The 21,419-nt window shown below is 37.5% G+C and overlaps 1 protein-coding gene across 1 annotated transcript in view; it reads left to right on the top strand.

Annotated features, from left to right (window-relative positions):
* The window catches only part of LMTK2 (lemur tyrosine kinase 2), a 42,460-nt gene that overhangs the window by 1,935 nt on the left and 19,106 nt on the right, over positions 1-21,419 (top strand). Inside the window, exons 2-6 of the mRNA XM_054842817.1 lie at positions 12,863-12,987; positions 13,775-13,919; positions 15,704-15,777; positions 16,309-16,427; positions 17,824-17,911. Coding sequence (XP_054698792.1) covers positions 12,863-12,987; positions 13,775-13,919; positions 15,704-15,777; positions 16,309-16,427; positions 17,824-17,911 — 551 coding nt within the window. The remainder of the gene's footprint in view (positions 1-12,862; positions 12,988-13,774; positions 13,920-15,703; positions 15,778-16,308; positions 16,428-17,823; positions 17,912-21,419) is intronic.

The raw sequence follows: 21,419 nt of genomic DNA, 5'->3' as shown, positions 1-21,419 counted from the left end.
ACTTACGATGTTGTAATATTGGACTAATACAAAATTAATGAGAGATTGTAATTTAATGTTATCTTTGGTTATAATTTTAGCACAAAGTATGTATACATGGGATGTTATCTGAAGTTTAGCAAACGATGCCGAATCCTATCCTGGAAAACCCAATGAACTCCAGGAAATAAAACTGCTGCTTTCTCCTGTGTCTTTGCCCATATAGTAAGATGCAATGTATTTGGATTATTTTATTGACAGATATTTAGTATTTAAACCTTTAAGACCTCAAGAGGAACCCTTTCCAGTTTCACTGGCGTTGCTTTTGCTGGGAAGACTTCCTATTGAATGAAATAATGTGTGCAAATGGGTTTCTGTGCAACAGATTCTTAGTCTGCAGTGTCCCGTGTTATCACTACGGCAGTAACCAGTTAGAAAGGTACAAGGACCTGTTTTTTTCCCTTCCTTTGAATAGTTTACCAGTGGATGACAGTGGGACTTTTTGTCTTGAACCTTCTCCGCCATACTAGGCAAATTTTATAACCTGTCTAGAAGACAAACCTGTGACTTTATTTTGCTGGGTTAAGAATCATGAGTTGTATTTAAAACCAGCTTCAGCTGTATTGTGAATTTCTCTCTCGTGTATCCCGTGACAGGTTGCTTTGATTTCTTGTATTGGGACTGGCAATTGCTGATGGTTTCTGTTCTGGGCCTTGGCAGTTTTACCTGTTCACCCTAACGCTCAGTCTGATACATACGAGTTGTAAACGTGTGAAGAATTTTAATAGGTTTTTCCTAAAATAATTAGTAACTGGTTTCAGAATTATTTCAGGATCCCACAATTCTTCACCTAGCAAGAAGGGTTACTTCTTTGACAACGGAGAAACATTTTGATGTGTGTTGCCCTGAGCTTGTTACAGGAAAGGTGGGAATCCACAGAAAAAGGAGGAAGATGTCTGTAGTTGTAGTGAACTTTGCGGAATAGTTCACAGAATATACCCGCAATAAATTAACTTGTCTTTTGGGGAGGAAGCTGGAAAGCAGGAAGTGGTGATGGGCAGGTTCTAGCAAGACTAGATTGGATTCCTTGTTCAAAAATGCTCCATTTTGTAGAACTGCTGTGGAAGTATGCCAGACTGCATGGCTGGGGAACTGTCAAGTTCCCAGCGCCTTGATAGAGATGAATGATGCCACTCTTTTTAAGTATGGCTTTTAAGTGTTTGCAGATGAAGGTGTGCATTGGTGATGTGTTCTATATTCATCTTGAATTTTTGAGGTTATATTTCTACACACATTTAATTTTTTTTCCTCTCAACAATGAGAGGTAAAGGAAATAAGGCTTTAACTGTTTGCCTGGTGAGGTTCATAGCAGTTACTGTACAATATAGGAAAAACAAGATGTTGAAGATGCTACTATCTAGAAATGCTTTGACCGACTTAGATTTAATTTATTCTGTGAATGGAAAAGGAGGATGCTGAGATGTATTGTGATAGTTCTGAATTTAAGGTTTTATTTTATACTGGAGGTGAGAGCTGGGGGCAGGTCTACTGGAAAGTAGTTAGCAGAAGTGAGTGCTGTAGTTGTTTTGAGCCTGTGGAGTATTAGTGATTTTGCCTGAACACATCAGACTAAGATGACTTCCACTTTCAGTACTGTGTGGCTGAAGTAAGGGCATTTGGGAGCTACTCCTTAGCAGCAGTATTTTGCAGCCAAACATAGTGCATTCTAATCTGACATGTCTGCTTTACTGTGCTAAATCTTTACATTTACATTCAGGCTCTCTGTTCTTCTGACTTGGATTTCCATACTTGACCTTAATTCAGCTGCCTCTCCAAGAAAGCTGAGAATCTGAACCAGGGGTATGCGTATAATTTCAGACAAAGTATTTCTATCATCTCTGTCCTTTATGAAGTCTTTGCAAATATGAAGTATCAGGGACTCAAAAATATTGTTATTTTCCTGTAAAACTTAAATAGGTCTTAGCACTTGTAGCAGGTGTGTTCATTTTTACATTTGTTATGAATTTCACAGTCTGTTCAGTTGAATTGAGGCAGCTGGACTGGTGTATACCCGCTTTCTTGGTTTGTGCTGAACCTCAGTCTTGGGACTTCCCTCCTGGACCAGCTGAATGTCGTGGCAGTGAGTCCTTGCTGATGGGCTTGGTTGTGTGCAATCCAGGAAAAGGCGCTTAGAAATTGGTGTATAGTATCCTGAGACATACATCTAGAGTACCTAGATGTTCATGCAGCTGTATCTAATATAGTCAGCTGGCCATAGATGACAAGTTAAACCTCTGAGGTTAAGTCACTTTTCTTAATTTGTTAAGAGAAGTTCTGTAGCATATATACTCCTGGGAAAACTGCTGCTTTTGAGTTGGCTTGATGTTTCACTTGGAGTTCTGTCAGAGTGGGGCCCAGTTGTGGTTGTGGCCCATGGTTAGGTACAATGTAAACTGTATGGGACACTTGCACGTAACAAGAAAAGCAATTGTCTAAGCATATGCAAGTGAGCGACTTGATCACTTGAAGTTAAGAAAAATCTTGCTTGTAAGGTGCGGATTTTAATTAGTGGTATATACTTTTCTTGGGAGTGGTCTATCTTTCCTCCCCCTTTCAAGCACTAAACTTGTTTACTTCTCCCTGTATTTCTTCTTCTAACTTCTGTCCCAGACGCCTAATAATTGTAGAGCCAGAGTTGCTAAGTTGTCTTTTATCTTTTGTTTCTATCTGTGAGATTGTGATTGAGGTAAGAAGCCAACCCTGACTCTTTGGCCTGCAGGGATGTTCCATACGAGGCTTTGTTCACAGGCTTGGTCTACTTTCTCTGCCTCTGGCTGTAAAGTGTCTGGACTTCGCTATAACTAGAGATGTCCTTAGAGGAGGAGGTAATTTTTTTGAGGTCGTTTCTCAATCTTGAATGCTTGGGTGTATTTGATAATTCCTCAGGTATCATTCCAGCATACTAAGGTAGCACTGATCAGAGGCGGTCTAAAGGTATGTTGTCATAGCATCAGGCACAGGTCATTGGTTTGAAAGGGCCCATTACTGCTGATTTTTTCTCTGATGCTGAATTAAAAAAGAAGTGTTGGTGTTACATAGTGAGATCCAGCATTCTATTGAAAATCACAGAAAACAAGTTATATTTTTGGGGGTTACTGATGAACTGTGAGGCAAATTTGAATAGAAGTAATTTTCTGGACATTGGCTGTAGTCTGGTTTCAGTCACTGTCCGCACGTGGCTTACCTGCACAGGATAAAGGGACCCTCAGTCAGTATAATGCCAGAGGCGCCAGAGATCATAGTTCTCTGTTTCAGTCCTAGTGCTCCAATTCTGTAGCAGAAGGACAGCACATGGAGTACTGGAGTCTTCCTTAGATTTTATTTTGGGTCTACCTTTCTTTGGTGTGGGCATCTAGTACCCAGAGCTTGCTATGGTTCTGGATACAATTTGCAATAGCTTTGATGGTTTTATTGCTCTGTGTAAACTCTGTTTTCATTGTTATGAAAGGTCTTAAGCAACATCAGTGGTACTAGAAACATTTCGTAGACACATTGATAATCAGAAATGTGCAAAGTGCGTCAGGATAGCTGTTTCAGTCTACAAGCATAGTTCAAGCACAACCTGTAGCAAGCTGTTGTGCCACTTGTAGCTTAGGTAAGGTGGTGATGTGAAGCGAGTTATGTCAATGAATTGTGTTCTGAGGGATTTTCAGTATGAAATGCTGGTACAAAGTGACACTTTGTCCAAGGCTACTACTACGCTTACAGAAGTTTCCTTAGTGGTAAGGAAACATCCCTGGAAGTGTTTAAGACCAGGTTGGATGAGGCTTTGGGCAATGCGGTCTAGTGGAGCATGTCCCTGCCTGCAGCAGCGGGGTTGGAACTAGATGATCTTTGAGGTCCCTTCCAACCCAAGCCATTCTATGATTCTATCATCACTGCAGTGACTTAACAGTGACGTGACTTTATTAGGACTACCTCTGCGCTGTGAGACCTCTTTGGTATGAAAGAGGTGCAGAAAGCTTTAACAGAAGACTTTTGAGTGCTGACTTTTAAGCTTTCAGCCTGCTGACCAGATCCAGTTCTCCAAAATCAGTTATTCATCCTATGGCCTGTTCTTCCTTCAGCTATGAATAGGGATGAGAAAACAGAGCTGAATAAGCTCTTTTAGCAAAATGCTGCTGCCTTCTTTCTTTCCCACATTTCTTAACCCAGTTGTACATCAGAGTTGGAAATGCATCTACTGTAAAATCAAGATTCTAGAAAATCCTATCACATGAAGGTTGCGCGTATGGATTTCTTTCACATTAACCGGAAGAAAGTAGTCTCTTCAAAACCAATATATCTTAATAGGTTGTATTCCTGTCAAATGATGAGAGAGATACTGATGTTTTGCTTTCCAGGCTTTCCTGTGCCTCACTGTTGGAGAAATAGTATTGCAGATGAAAACATGCTGTACTTGAGCAGGAATTAATTGTCAAAAACAACATCTAGAAATATAAAGTATGCTCTGCAGAATTTATTTTATATATATACACACACACTCTTAAGAATCAGCCAGTACCTTTGCAAGATAATAATGCTAGCCAGATTTTCCAGAAACGCTGCCATGAAGGCATAGGATACATAATTATTTAACATGTATATTTTTTACCTTAAGATGCCTTTGTGCAAACATGAGATTCTAACACTGAAACTTCAAACAGATCTCACTCTGTAAACACTTGAAGTACTAGCCTATATTTAGTCCTTATTAAAATTGAGCAGTATGCTGTTGTGTGAGTAATTCTTTGACATTACTGGGAAGACTTTAAGGGTAATAGAATAAGGACAGAAATGTGAAACTAACCCCATCTCACAGTTTTGCTAGTAACTAACTGTTCAGCCAACACTTAGGCCAGGACAAGTGTTCAGAAAAAATGAGGATCGGAGCTGTGTTGTTCTGAGGGTGCTGTACTACATGAGAGTCTGGCATTGCCCCAGATATTCTTGCCTTAGGTATGTAACCTGTGCCATCCTTGCATATAAGGTGGACTTAAGCAGCTTGAGAAACTCCCTTGAAGCACACTGTAAAAGTATTTAGGGGGAGCATGGGATAAAATAGTTTGAAAAAGCGTTGACTTAGATTGCAGGATAGACTTGTTGTATTCTTTGTAAGGACAAATGGGAGGACTGAGACAATTTGCCAAGAATTGTTAACATAGAGTTACATATCCAGTTGTGGTATGAAGTAGGTAATATTTCTTCTTGAATGTATTTTAACTTGTTGCATAGGACAGTAATGATTTCAGGGTCACGTGTCCACAAAACACATTTAACTATGAAACTGGCTTTTGTCACTGCAGAACTATATCCAGAACACAAGGTGGGTTGGAGGAATGTGTCAGAGGGTTTTTTATTGCTTCATGGGGAAAAACTCTGTAGGAAGTTGCCACTTGCTGTCTTCATTACCCTGACTTCTGATGATTAACTGTTGTAAAGAAGAAAAGCTGGTGGTTTTTCAAAAGAATTGTCTGTGCATGTGTATTGGCCTTTCATCCTACCCACCTCCCTCATAAGGGACTTAAATATTTAATTGAGTTCTAGGGTAAGATAGGGATTGTAATGGACACATTGAGTAGAGGGGTGAAATGTTTCGATTTCTATTTAGAAGAATATAGTAAGAGTAACCTGTATGTGATTTTTGATTTTTAAAATTTTTTTCCATTACCTCTGAAAGTCTTGTCATCTTACTTGCATCTTTGTAAGCATGAGGCTTTGATTTAGGCCATGTAACACAACTCAGACTTAGGCAGGAAATAGTTTTGTTGACAAACTGTTAATTACTGCTTCTTGTATACAGAAAGATTAAATGCAAGTGTGCATATGTAACTTGGACAGCTGTAGTTATTTGTCCTTAAGAGATTTTTTTCTTGAGACTGTATCTAGTAATTAGGATTTTCCATAGTTGTAAGGAAGAAGGGAAAATAAAATCAAGTGATAAAGTGGTTTTGCATAAAGATACATTTGTAATATTCATACTGAAGGTTACTTCTATTAGTTATGCAAACTTTATATTATCCAATACAAGAGTAGTAATAATGTCATGAGAGGACAGACTTTTGAAATAACTCTCTACAATTAACAACATTTTCAATAGTTTGTTCCAGGTTATTTTTATTCTTTCAAAACTTTAAATATTTGTGTTTTCTTTGAATGGCAATAAGTACTAAAAATCTGGAAGCTGCAATTTCAGGTATAAACTGAGAACCTCATAAATGTCCCTCAAGGAACGTTATATATGTCTGTTCTTAAGGATTTGCTCAATGAAGGAATGTTTCCAGTCTCTGCTTGAAATAGTTTGGGCATTTGGAAACAGTTTTAGATTTAATTAAGGTGCTGGCATAGTGTTGAGGACATCAAGTCAATGAAAGTCATCTGAGATCTTGGGAATGTTTCTTTTTCTTGTACTGGTAACAGCCATTCAAATCAGAGGGCCGACTGGAATTTGGAGTGCCTCTCTCATCTGACAAGTCTCTTTTTTTCTTCTTCTTAAAAGAATGTCTGAAGTGCAAATAACACTCCTTCAAAACTTATTCTCAAAAATGATGCTGTTCTTTGGCTTAGTTGTTAAATGGAGCATAGCAGGAAAAAAATGAGATGATGGGAATGCAATAACTAATGGAACATGCTCTTGAGTTGTTTTGTTTTTTTCCTGTGAAATACAGGAGTTGCAATGCATGTTGTGCTTTACCTTGTCATACAAATCAGACATTACACCATAGATGTGTCTAAAATTGTTTTGAATAGGCTTTTGTTTCAGTATTCTACCTGTTACTCATAGGCCTTCAGAACTTATAGGCCTGGTTGTATCTGTATTGGTTTTGTGCTTATTGGTAGCAAACCTCTGCAGATTTCAGGGAGTAAATAAATACAGGAGAAACCCTTTGTGAGGAAAAGATAATGATCTCAATCTGGTTTGTGAAGAACTGGGTAGGAGTTGAGAACACTTTCCCACTTAATTGCTAGCATAGGAGAGAATGACAGTATTATTTAGGAAAGTCAGGATAGCTTTTAAAATCATATTTATCAAAACCACTATAAATTAGGGTGATAGTACACTTTTTAATCTGGGTATGTTAGTATCCATTAAACAGGGAGTAAGTAAACTGGTGAAGTTTATGAAAGATACCATGGAAGCAGCGAGGGAGCAAAGTTAGATTTGGTCATTCATTAGTATTTTAAAGGCTACTCTGTTCCGACTTGGTGTCGTAAAGTAACACCTCAGTTCATGATCATATAATTTGAGGGTGTCCAAGAGCCAGTTCAAGTGACTGCTGTCATGCTAGATTTGTGCTGGAAATAGTTATAGCTATTAGCGCAGAACTGCCATTTATATAGCTGCTCTTGAAAGCAAAGAGGCTCTTGCTTATGCAGTGGGACTGTCGCATAGCAACTACTGTGCTGGAAGCTTAAAATCAGATGCTCCCTTCAAGTTTGCTGTGCCCTAATAATGCTTAATTTATCTGAGCCTTGCGCTACCTTTATCACAGTAGTGAATGTCTTTTATTAGTGTGCTCAGTAATGTCTGTCATGTACGTTTACTTTTCTTTTTTTCCCCAAGCTTAGAACAGTGTGGTGTCGTGCTTTTTAGCCCAGTTTCCTGATGGTTGAGACCTTAATAATGTGATTAATCACATTGAACCAAATTTGAGAGTCAGAGTTCAAGTGCCACAGCCTTTCGTAGTCTGGAAGGAGGGCAGACCTGCCACCCCTCAGGTGGACAGGCAGTTATGCCTGGTCCTGTATCGTTCAGCGTGGTGGCTGTGGGTTGGCAAGTGGATGTGACTGGACCATTTGGCAGGCTGGCACGCCTCTTGCTCCTCATTGATGGGAGCAAAGGAAGCCACAGGTGGATGACACACGTGGGTATTTGGGAGTCTTGTGGGCAGACTGGGAAATCAGATAGAGACGGAAACCAGTTCTAGTGAGGAACAAACTTTTGTTTGCTTAGTTGTTGCATTTGGTAGTCAGTGAACTATCTTATGAAGAAAGTAGACTTGAAAGAAACTTGGGAAGGTATAGAGAATCCTGACCTATATAAACTGCTTTGAAATATACTTTGTATGAAAATAACATTTTTTCACCCCTTGAAACGTGCTGATAAATACTGAAGTGTTTGTTCTCATGTCTATACTTGATCCTGAGAATGCCAACATAATTTATCATTGTTTTTTTCAGTGACCATGTTCTTGCCAGCGTACAGGGTTTGACTTCAGATGTGCTGTGCTCAAATTTAGACTTCAGTGTAAAACTTATTACGAAATGGCAGTCTTCAGAGGTGTTGAAGAATCTGCTTCAATAGCTGGTAATTAAAGACCTACCTCAGCCAGGGCTTTGACTTGTTTGTGTACTTTTTAGAAGTAGCTAAATAACAGCATAGAATCAGTATTTAATACTGTGAGGCTTCGTAAAAAGACCTTATTTTCTGTGTTGATAATTTAGGATCATCTAGATGCCATTTTGAGATGGAACGTTTACTAGCACAGAGTTCTTTGTAAAACATTATGTTGTGTCAACCTTGCAGTAACACATATAGTAACACAGACACATTGCATCTCCTGCTTATTTTAATATAGTAGTGATATAATCCAGGCCTCTTCCTCCTGCTTAAGTAGTTTGTATATACCAGACCAAAGCAGACTATTAACTGACAGGAAGCCTTATATTGTTGGCATTTTATATATAGTATTTTTTGGATCTGTTTTGCAGTTCCTTTCCTAAAGAACAGATTCTGACTTTTGGATAGATACTGAGATGTAGTAGGCTGTTACTGCGTAGGGTTACATTAAATATGGTAGGTTTTTAAACTGAGATGATATGCTGAGTGAATTTATTAAATTATCTACTTCTAGAATCTATTATGTTAAGATTCTTAACTTGTGCATTCATTATGAAATTGAGAGTGATATTTATTGGATTTTTAAATCCAGGTTTAAATTAAATTTACAATATATTTTAACAAGTGTGTTTATTAAAACTATTTCCTGTAATAACTATATAGAACTCTGCATTTAATTGAATGGATTTCTTTCTGGTTGCTTTTTCTGTCAGGATCTTACAATAAATAGCTGTCATTCCTTCATACTTTCACAATTTACAAACAAAAGGGGGTATTAAACATCTACCTTTTCAGTTCTGCAGCATTTTACTAAGCTCCAGTGAATTAATCATTGGATAGAAATAGCTGAAAAATGCAAAAGAGGTTATATTGCAGCAAATTCTTCAGCACTTTGTCGAACACCAGTTCCAATACTTAATCAGTGACTTCCATCACTGAATATGTATTTATGCAAGCTGTTAAAATAACTTCACTTATAATAAATTTTAGCCCAGTTATTGGTTGCCATAATTTTATACTTAATTTTACATTCTTTTTTAAAAGAAATGCAAATTAAAAAATATCACTTATTAATGACTATGTGAGAGACGTCAAAGTTTATCCAAATAGAGATGGATTCTGTAATTCTTAGTTAGTAGCTCTCAGTTGTATGAGTCATCTGAAATGCTATTCTGTGTTGCAGAAACTTGCCCATGATAATTGGTGTTTTTCTTGTATTAAAGCACCTTTTTTATAACTTTGTATGTGAAATTTTCCTTGTGCTTTTGGAAGTTTAGATGACTTCCATCTTAATGAACTGTTAGCTGCCTTTTCAAAGGTGATCTTTGCTTTCCTTTTTTTAACTTCATTACTTTCTCCAATTAATTGCTGTTAGTTCACACACTTTCTTTTCTTGGGAATTATAAAAGGTCTGTAAGGTTAGGAAGTAACATAATGAACAGCAGTGGGGTTTTTTCTGTATTTATTCCAGGACATTTAAAAGAGATGATTATAATCATGGGGAAGAGTATAACTTGCATAAAACACTTGGATTTTAGGCTTGATAAATGTGCAGGGTTTTTTTACAGAAGGAATTCCAACAAAAAATGCTTTTTCATATAAAATAGCTGAATATATGTGCAGTGTATCTAACACGTACAGTAAATGCAGCTTATGATTGTTAGTGCTCATCGTGTCTCATTTTGAGTTAACTAAACCAGAAAACTGGCATAAGACCACCAGGAGCTTGAATCCTCCTAGTTAGATTTGCTGTGATAACTTGTAATTTTTGCAGGGTCAAAAGTGGGATCCTAAGTTGAAGTGAGCATGGTAATGTCTGTGTAAATATGTGGTCATGCTGCTGTAGTTGTGATAGTCCAAGGGCATGGGCAGAAGTTTGTAGGTAGAGATAACATCTTGTACTAGAGCAGCAAATATAATGACATAGATGTACTTCTGGTGCACAAGCCCCTTGTCAGGTCTTGGTAAAGAATCAGTAAGATTGAAAGCGGTGAAGCAAACTTTGAAGAATTGCTCCAAGTTTTGGTAGAGACTGGTCACAAAGACCCTCTAGAAGAAGATATGGTATTTGGAGCAGGGGAGGGTGCTAATGAAAAGTGATAATGCTCATCTCCTGGGGGGAAGAGGAAGATGCTGAAAAATTCGTGTTAGCCGTATAGGCATCAAAAAGGAGACATCGTAGTGTACCATAAACCTGAAATAAAAGTTTGATAGGATTTTTTTGTTTCATACACTTCATAGGTGAGGTGCTTTATACCTCCCTCTTAAGGATCTGGTCTGATGTTAGTCTTCAAATAGTAGTTTTTAAAGTAGTCTTTTAAGACATGCTAGTAATGCATTTTGTGAATAATAAAACATATTCTTGGTGTCAGAGTTCATTGTGTAGTGATTTATTTTGCTTTGTTAACTTTCCCGAATGCATCTGGCACACTGGATGAGACATTCTAGGGGGTTCAGGAGTCTTGATCTTCTACGGGGAGGAATATACATTGTAGTTGTGGTACTGTGTTCACGGGTGTTTATTAGGGAAAATCTGTATCTGTTCAGTAGATGGTCTGCGGTGAGTTGACTTCTCACTTCAGTGAAGTTGGTGCTGAAGGTGAGGAAGTTGTTTGGAAAATAGGTGGAGTGGTTTTGGAAAAATGTCTTTAAAATAGTAATTTTAATTAGTAATACCTGGTAACGTAAATGTTTACTCTTTTTGTAGTAAAGCTACCTTTTATCATTTGGTTTCAGTTAGTTCAAAGGAATCTCTTAAATTTATCTAAAGCTATATTACCTCTGTGTTTGTTACAGTAATTTAGCTAATGACTTCACAAAATGCTTATATTTGTGGTTTAGGTAATTTTCAGTCTACTTAGGTTACTGAACATCTGAAGGAAGTAAACATAAATCGGCTGTTACCTTCTCCTTTTTTCTTATTGATGCTTACAAATGGAAAAATACATGGATGTTATCTAGAAGACTTGATTTAAATGGATATAAATCATTCTATTCAGAGCTCTCTTCAGAGATTTTTTTTTTCTCTTCAGAATTTTGACTAAAAGGTGGCGAATAGCGTCACATCATGGTTGATCTGTGTTTGAACAATACCTAATATCTGTAAATGGAGTATTCGTGACCTCTAATGAGGTTAGAATGAATGTCAGAGCTATTGTGGAAACTGGAAACAGGATTGCTTGTTTGTAAACCTCCTTTTTGGTTAACTTTTTATTGTTGTATACATAATATTCCTAATTTATTGTACAGAAAATGTGATCTTCTGAAAGTATGCTGACACTTTTTAAAGCGGTATTTTGATTGTCGATTTACATGTAATTTAAATAAATACTCTGTAAGTGTTCTTGGAACATAATGAAATGCTGTAGCTTTTTCTGGAAATCTCTTAATTAGTTTTTGTAGGTTTTTTTTAAGAAATAAGAGGTAGGTGGACAAGTTTGTCCCTTAACTAGTGATCAACTTCTAATTTTATTTATTTTTGAGGCTTCCTTTATACTGTATTCTGATGCTCAGCCGTTCCCTAAAAAACCCACTCAGTCCAAGTCACCTGACATTGTTTAACTTTAACACTGATGTCATGTCTAAATATATTTTAATCTGATATGGTACACCTACTCTTCCAGTCCCTGTGGCAGTACCTCTTTAAAAAGAAACAACAAAACCCCTCAAAATGTGTGCTGTGGTCTCCTAGGGAACTATGTATCTTTGTTCTCAACTTAAGATCAAAACAGGGATGAAAATGGGTTTAATTCCCCTGGCAAAGACTTAAGATTTTTATGAAATGTCAGTTGAGGCTTTTGATCCAGTGTGAGTAATAATCTGACTCAATCACAGAAAGTGTGTTGTAGAATGTTTATATATAAAATTTAGGAAAAGTATTTGGAAGCGTGTTTGCAAAATGGTTGGGGATCATGTCTAAAATTCTTGAAATGGAGACAAATCACCTACTGAATTGCAAGAAATAGAAATGGGATGGAGCTGGTTAGATCCATTGCACTTGTGACAGCAGCTTGTATATTTGGCAGTGTCATGAATGTGTTTATTGAAAAAGGTAGTACTGCCTTATAGTAATCAAAATTTGTACACAGTTTAAGTGAGGATTTCTTCGAGCTGCCTTTTCTCTTAGGACAGGTGTTTTGGCTCATGAGAAGTCTTTTCAAAAAGACCAGATTTCTAATATCTGTGTTTCGTTACCTCTATAAAACTTAAACAGAATCCTGAGGCTTGGATCTGTCACTGTTCATCGCCTACTTTAGTAAATCCTGTTGTCTGCGGCCTCTTAGCTTGAATCACGTAAGTCCAGAACAGTGCAAGTATGTGGTAGAGCATAGATATATTTTGCCAGTATGTCCTTTCTGTTCAGTTTCCTCTTATTTTCGATCATATCCGCAGTTAAATGTTCAAACTCAATCTTTTAAATAAATGCAGATGGATAACATGTTTTGAAGGAACTTCTTAAAATGATAAACATTCATATAATACTACATACATGTTTATTTCTAGGAGAAGGAGCTACAGCTGAAATTTCCTCATCTTTTGTGATTCTGTCTATATGTACTCTGGTAGTACTGGTAATACTGCTTGCAAACTGTGTCTCCTGCTGTAAAGACCCTGAAATAGATTTCAAGGTAAGCATCTGAAGTTACAAGTGTATATTCAAGTGGTATTCTTGACTGTGTTCTGATATCCAGAATACTTACTTGATTATTTGTGCTAGTACCCTGCAGTTATTGACACTTCAGTGCCACTGTACGTTCTCTCTTATGAAATAGCCAGCAACTGTATTTCTACGTGCTGCGAAATCTTGCTGCAATCATTTAAGTATTTGGTCCATGCTGCAGTAAGAATCCTTAATGTCTTTTCAAAATCATTACTAGCTATCAGGATCAGTAGGAAAGTATACCCTTGAGACAATTTTGCTATAAAGAACCTTTTTGTTGTTTTTCTGTGTATTCTTTTAATTTGTTTTTCTTAGTCTGCTGACAGGGTTTAAGATACATAAGGTACATATCCACTGTAGCAAAACTCTTGAGGAGGAATTGTTATCATGAGAGAACACTTACTTTTGGAACATCGATTATCGGTGTTCCTAAAATTGAGTTTTGCTCTCATTTATTTCTAAATGGAAAATATTTGGCCTCGGCAGTTCACAGTAATTCATTCAAAGCCAGGGATAGCATTTGAAGCAAACAAAACCCCCAAACAAAAACCCCTTTTTTGTTAAAAGTAATACTTGATGCTGTAATCTCTTTAAATCAGAAATAAATTGAAAATAAGGAAGAGAAAACTAAAAATCTCTCTCTCTCCTTGGAAAAAAGCTAAGCCTCCTTACCATTGCTCATTCAAACTAAGAAAAATGTTTTAGTGCTAATTTTAAGACAAAGATCAGCTTGTTTACTAAGATTTTTTTTGCAGGAATTTGAAGATAACTTTGATGATGAAATAGATTTTACACCTCCAGCAGAAGATACTCCATCTGTTCAGTCTCCAGCAGAAGTGTTTACTCTTTCAGTTCCCAATATTGCTTTACCAACTCCCTCCCAGTTTCCATCTCGTACAGGTAAAATGCTGGTTTTAATGAAAAACCAAAAGCAGGCAATTTCGATGTCAAAAATGGAGTGTAGCTGATTATGTTTGACTTTACTGTAAGAAATTGTTACAAACTTACATAAATTGAGTAAATATATTTTGAAGGGTATAGGATAAAATGTGAAATAGTATTTCAGAAATGTTAACTTGCAGCACGGTGCCACGTAAGGTAGCTTGAGAGAATTAAATCAGCTTAAATAAACCTCTCTAGAGTACTTTGATTATGCCCCTATATACGTGAAGGGTTTGAAGTACTCTAGGGCATTAGTGACTTCTGCTTCTCAGTGGTTTTCTTCATGGGTAAGTTGTCATTGGGTTTTCACCATTAGCCTTAAATGGAAGCAAGAGTGAATCTCTGACTTGACAGCAGTGCTACTGTTTCACCTGCATCGCTTTCTTGATGTTGCTGTAGACTTCTCATGATGGAAACGTGATATTGGTAAGACAGAACATTAGATTTCTTTTCCCTGTGTGAAAGGGTTTTTTGGAATGTATTCTTTAAAATACAATTTTTCTTAAGAGGAAACTCAAGCATCTTAAATATTACAAGTATAGCTTAGCATACAGTAGTTGTTCTCATGTTATACTATTTCACATATAATTTTTACATATATTGGTCATGTTGCTTAGTCCTTTGCTGTTCAGGGAAGCTTCTAGTAAAATTTCTGTACCTATGAATTTCAAGAAACTGTCAGTGTGCCTTTAATACAAAAGAAATGTTACACAGTGGTTTAGTGAGCGAGAGGGAAATTATCTGTGAAAACTTTTATTTTATGTGAGCTCTTCTGTGCTGCATAATTGTTAAAATGATACTTTCTGTCACTAGAAGTTATTTTGCTAGAAGTAAGGCAGTGTGCTTGAGTAAGGTACACTGGTAAAAATGTAGTTGTACTGATAGAGGCTTCTCTGTACTCAGGAGCATGTTGGCAGCTGTAGCTGTTCCAGTAAAATAATACTGGTGTAAACATGGTTTATGGAAATAAAAATGTGGGCTAGAATTCTCAGTTAGGCAAGTAGTAATGATGGAAAGTTTTTGTGTACATCTATTAGTGTTCCTAACCAATTAGGTAGCAGAGGGATAATCACTGCTGAACCTCCTCTGTATTATAGAGCTTGCCATTGTTACTGTCCATCCTCTGCCAAGGGCTGGGTCTTTTTTCTATCCTTTCCCTCTCCAGGCTCTTTATGTGAAGTATTTTCAGTCAGAAGATGTCTTCCTTCCAGATGGTAGCTATAAGTAGGGCAGTTGGGTTGAAGAGTAAAGCAGTTGAACCCTTCCTCTTAAAAAGTGAGCTGTCTATAACTATAAATGTTAAGATGTACAAGCAATGAGTGTTGTCTTGGGTTTTCTACTTTTATTTACATGGGAAACTTTTGTAAGTAGGTTATTCGCTCTACCCAACTACAGGTATGATACACTTTTATATTGCAATTGGAACTCAGCTTTTTTGCTTTCTTACTGAATGTGATGATAAATGAAAAGTTTACATTTCATAAGGAGAATTGCTGTGGTGTTGTAGGGGGAGTATTCTAGTGTGGTTTAGAAGCTGGAGCTGAGAAAAGTTTCACTTGAGTGCTATTGTCATAATGTTACTTTCATACTTTATGTCTAACTAGATTTTGTTGCTTGGTCTGGATGTATATAGGTAATTGGGAATAAATATTGTAGGAGCTTGCATTATTTCCTCAAGAGTTGATAACTTTGGCCACTGGGTGGTTTGATACGTGTTACATTTGTTTTGTTGTGTGTGACAGATGGATCAAAGTCTCAAGTTGCACGTCAGAGTCTAAACTACATCCAGGAAATTGGAAATGGCTGGTTTGGAAAGGTGAGCAGTTATCTTTTAATATTGTACTGCAGTTTGAGTCTTATTCCTAACTGACTAGGCTACTGTATTTCCTTTAAAATGATACCCTCAAAAAAAAAAAAGTAATAGCATAAGAAAAAACTGGAGTTGAAATTAGATATTTCCTTGCGTGCACTTTTTAGCTGTAATCACAGCACCAATCGGTGCTTCTTTAATTTACATGTAGTTTCTTACCAGAGTTACTTACTAGGTAGACATTTCACTTCCATGGATTTGAATTAATACATTCCTGTTATTACCAATTCTTTCAAGGAAAAAATCTTGGGTAAATAAGTGGTCTTCACTAGAAAACATGTTTTCTGATAGCTGATGTGAAGATCAGTTGTCAAGATGTATTAAGTAGGGATGTTTAATTATCAAAAGCTCTGCATGTGTTGACAAAAAAGCCAGAAAAAGTTTCTTACAGCATGTTTTAGCTTTCATTTTTCTTTGCAGGGAAATTCCAACATTTCTTCCCCTCTGATTAAAGACACAATGGTTATTTTTTCTCAGGTTCTGCTTGGAGAGATCTACACAGGCAGTAGTGTAGCAAGGGTAATAGTGAAGGAGTTGAAGGCAAGTGCAGGTCCCAAGGAACAAGAACAGTTTTTAAGAAGTGGAGAACCATATTAGTAAGTAATGTTTGGTTAACTTATACACTTCATACTACTGCATATGCATTATGGACATTTCTTTTGTTCAGTGTTACTGTGTCTACTTGCCCTCCCTTATAACTGAAATTTGTGCCTTTAAAAAGTGAAATACAGTCAATCCAAAGTGAGTGAAAGTTGACTTTGCTTAGAAATAAAAATAAGCTCTTTGCTTAAATGTGTTTGGCAGTTATTGTTCATGACTGGAAAATGCACTTGGTTTGGTTTATCAGATTTTCTTCTACAGCTGTTTGGAACAAACTCCTGGTGTTGCAAACTGACCTTATGCCTAATCATTTGCCTCTGAGAAATGAGGTTTAACTCCTCTACTTGGCTTTCCTGTTAGAAGCAGGGGAACTGGCAACACTTTGTCTGTTACCAGATACACATTAATTTCTTTAACGTTCCCTTTTGCAAAAAATTAAATGCAGCATAGTGATAAAAACTAATTTTGTTCAGGTAGCTTGCAAGGAGGCTTGTGCGCAAAAAACCCCCCAAAACAGAATTAGATTAACTTCAGTCCAGTAGTATTCCACAATTGAGCAATCTGACTGGAAATGCCAATAAAGCAGGATTGTCTGGTATTCTCTTCCTCTTGTGTTAGACTTGAAGGATACTTGCTTCTAGGGGTTGAGTCTTTGTATACTAGAAGGGAATTTGGTATATTAAAGGGAGCGTAATTTCTCTTCCTGTGTTTTGGGAATAATGAGAGGTCCCTGAAGAGCTAACTGCCACAAGTCAACAGCTTTTGTAGATGACTGGGAGAAAGGCATATCATAGTTCACCAGCCATACCTTGTAGCATGGTTTGCCTTGTCTGAATACGCTACAAGTGAGCGGTCAGAGAGCTTTCTAATCTTAATGCTCTCTAATGTCCTACTTAATTTGCATTTAGGCTGAAATTGTTGGCAGTTATCAGAAGAAGAAATCTTATGCCTTCTGCTGCCTTGGCACAAGCAGTTTTGAAGCAATTTAGAAAAAGTAACTGATCTGGCTGGGAACTAACCTGGCTAAAGAAAGGTTTAGCTTTTAGCCATATCAGTTCCTCAGGGTAGTCCAGGAACCAGTTACATGTGTTTATTCTGGGTATGAGGGATGGTGGGAGGATGGGTGTGACTTTCTTGTGGCAGTGATGGCTTTTCTGGTTTTGAGATCCTCTGAGATTCAGCTGCTCTCCATGATATGCCGCAGCGATACAAAGGAGATATGAAGGTGCAAATGGAATCTGTGGCTTTGGATACTTGCACCTTCTGTTCATGCCACCCCCCTGCCGATGTTATGTGTTGAAACTTCTGGTAGGGATTTCAGTGTGGTGCATTATACTGCAAATAATGTGTACTGTGATCTTTCTGGCTTTAACTGTATTTTTTGACTCCCAGCATTCTTCAGCATCCAAATGTTCTCCAGTGCATTGGGCAATGTGTGGAAGCCATCCCTTATCTCCTAGTTTTTGAGTTCTGTGACTTGGTAAGTGCACTTAGACAAAAGGCTGCCATTGTTTTTTCCATGGGTGTAAATTGTATGTAGTGTATTTACTGCCCTTCACTCATGAAATGATTCTTTTTCTTTCTGGGAAGTTTTTTGAATAACCGGAATTTCAGAAGACAGACTTTTTTTTTTTGTTTAGAGTCAGACCACAAGTGTAATGTTTTGTTTATATTCTTTTCAATTCATCATGTAAATTCTAGGTGCTTGTGGAATGTTCTGAAGAGGAAAATTCTACTCTTTCTTTGATAATGGAATTACTAGTCTCTTTCAGTTGCCTACATCATGTAGCAGGGAGCTGTGAGGGGAAAGGAGGTCATAGAAGGAAGCTTTCTATTGTGGTCCAGTATCACATGCACATGCTCACAATCACATCCTAAATTCTCTTTGTGCAGCCTTATTGTGCTTTTACTACCATTTCTATGAAAATGTTAATTGAGGAAATGGAAAGAATTTCCTACCTCTTGCCTCTTCCCCTTCAGAGTGCCCAAATTTTACTGTCCTGTGCAGCTTTGGGCTAAAATGCGGTGGTGAGCTCACTTCCAGAATCAGTAATGAGTGTATTCTAATAGCTAGAATTTGTACCATCATCCTATTCTCTTCCTGATCCTTTCTGTTACTGTATTCTTCTTTTCCCTACTCTTATCCTTCTTTTCTTTCCCTCCCTCCCACACATCCCCCGAGCAACTGCTGCCTTATGCTTCCCGAACACCAAAGGAAATGCTAAGAGCACAGTGAAGGGTGTTCTCACTGCTTTCTGCCCTGCTGTTAGTGCCGCAAAAGCCACTAAAGATGGGAAGGATAGTTGCACAAAAATCTTGCTCAGCCACTGCATTCCTGGGCATGTGCTGGAATTTACCTTGCAAGAAAGGGGGTGGTAGGCATGTACAGAAACTTTGAACTGTGCCCAGTATACACAGAGTCTTCAGAGACTAAAATGTGGATATGGTGATGGATCCATGGCCTGGAAGGACTTGAGTTCCTTCGTTGTAGCATAACATTATTAAAACCCGAAGAAACCCAGAACTCCAGGTGGTGATCTAACCATTGGCTCAGTAACTGCTTTTAAAGTTTGTGGTCTAGATATCATTTAAAGCAGAGTTCCTTGAAAAATGTCAAGACAGAAATGAACTCAGAAGTACATGTATATGTTATTGAGAAGTAAGATAGTTGCATATCAGCAAGATCCTTTTTTTCAGCTTCACCAGTACAGAATTTTCCTTTAAACTCAGGTGCACAAATACAGTTGTAGTTGCCTCAAGCAATGGAAATAAGAGTTAACATGAACTTTTGAGTTTTCTTGAGAAACATGTTAATCCATGGCCTTAAATAACTATTTTTCATTACTGTTCTTTTGCTCAAATTTATTAGCTGTGGTAAATTAATGAGGCAGAAGTGCTGATAAAAATATTCTTTTCTAAATGGAAGAAACGCCTGAACTTTTTTTTTTAAGTGACTGATCAAAGTGAAATGCTCCGGTTTTGCGAAGAATTAAAAAGTAGGTGCCTGAGGTTAACCAGATAATGGGTTTTATATTTTTTCAATACGTAGAAATGGAATACTTCTTACTGATTTTGAACTTTGTACTCAAATTGGAGGTTCTTTAAAAGGACGTTTAAAAAAGAATTGCATTTTATAGAATCTAACAGATATACATCCAAATATTTAATCAGATTTAATTGCTGCCATGTTTTTAAATAGTTATGCTATTTAATCCAACTTCGAATTTGAAGACGGAGTAACTTTTAAAGACTGCCCTACTCTAAGTATACAGGAAAAAAATAATATCCTTGTTTGATGCCTGATGATTAATGCCAGAAATTGTCATGATCCTGCAGAGTAATCTGGAAAGGATTTTCCTTAAGGGGATAAAATAGATTTTCACTTTAACTGGGGGCAGTAAGCTTGACAGCCAAAGTGGTAGTTTTATAAATTTGAATGTAGTTAGGTAATTTCTTTGGAATGGAAAATAAATGTCTATGCAGATTTCTATTCCAAGTGAACTAAAACTTGTTTTTAGAAAATTATATATTATAGTGAGTTAAACATGACTTTCATACTGAAAGTCTGGCTCACTTCAAGAGTTCTTACTTGGTAGAGCTGAGTATGTCCTAGACATAGTAGTATTTTATTCACTGTGTGCACAAATGTACAGGGGCTAAGCAGACTAAAACAGTGCTCGCTTGGCTGGTTTATGCAGAGATTGATATGAGTGTGGTAAGTTAGCTCAGTGTTGCTGTATGTCGCTAATTTGTGTTGTAGTCCCAGGGCCTAGTGTGGGAGGTAGCAATATCGGAGTGAGGGGAGAGGAGAGACGTGAAGAAGGGAGAAATGTGAAGGAAGCCAGACAGCACCATTTGGAATAGAAGGTATGGCTAGATAGCTTTTTTTGGTAGACAGGTTTTTAGTGGAGCATCAGTAGGCTGATATTCTAGAAGCTGCTTTTTATCAATGTGGCTGGGAGGGCAGTTACTTTTATTTTTCAGGCTTTTAGTAAGTGATCCCAAAAGCTTGTAGCTTCTTTTGTTTGTTCTCCCCCCCCCCCCCGCCCCGCCCCCCGAAATTAGGTAAATCAGGGATATGGAGGTGCTTCCAAAACATGCAAGTCTGGTTCTTCAGCAGAAAGACCGTAGGGGTGGATGTAGTTGAAGTGATTGATTAAAGGTTCAGGTGTCTGTGGTGACTACATATTGTTCAAATGGGAGGGATGAGAAACATGTCCCTGTTTTGCTAGCAGTAGTATAATGTTATGCTAAAGCTCTGCACCCTGTTACTGGTTTTAATCCCTTGTACTTTTGTGATTAAGAATCTGATGGTTAAGAAGAGAGGTGGCAAATATGTTAACTATGTTGGATAGGAAATTTAAATGTCTTCAGATGACAAGTTCGTTTGAAGTTCTTTTGGCAATGTAGACTTTATTTTGCAAGTTTGGCATATTAAGTAATAAAAAATGTGGCTATTCTACTGACCAACACAGTCTAGAGGGTACAGTGGTTTTCTTCACACTCCCTCAAATTCATAGCCTATCACAGCATGTCCCCCTTCTGCAACTCCTCTTACCAGGATTCGCAGCCTTTTTAGGGCCACTTGATCTTGTCTTGGCTGCTCGGGCAGCCCTGTTGGATTATCAGTTCCCAGGCTCCTTGGCGCTGAAACGTCTTGATCAGAGGCACTGGAAACTGTAGTGCAGAGATACCAGAGCTGTCGCGGTAGCAATGTTGAATGTCACGCAAGCTAACTTGTCTTCTTGGCCGTATAAACCACTTATGCATTTCTGTAACCTGAGATTGCTTGGTTGTATGTGCAGTAACTGTATTTGCTAGCATTTAGCCTATTTTATAATGTAATCCATGTCGCTCTATGTCCCTCGCTTTGCAGAACTGAGCAAGAAGCAAGAGGGGTCAGTTGCACATAAGCGATTTAAAGCTTTTGAATCCTAATTTTCCTTTGCCTGTGTTAAAATTATTAAAAAAATGGTAAATATAAAAAG

Source organism: Grus americana, chromosome 15 (genome assembly GCF_028858705.1).
Source record: "Grus americana isolate bGruAme1 chromosome 15, bGruAme1.mat, whole genome shotgun sequence".
In the NCBI taxonomy this organism is placed as follows: Eukaryota; Metazoa; Chordata; class Aves; order Gruiformes; family Gruidae; genus Grus; species Grus americana.
The sequence above is the reverse complement of the archived record's forward strand: the minus strand, read 5'-3'. Positions and strand labels throughout refer to the sequence as shown.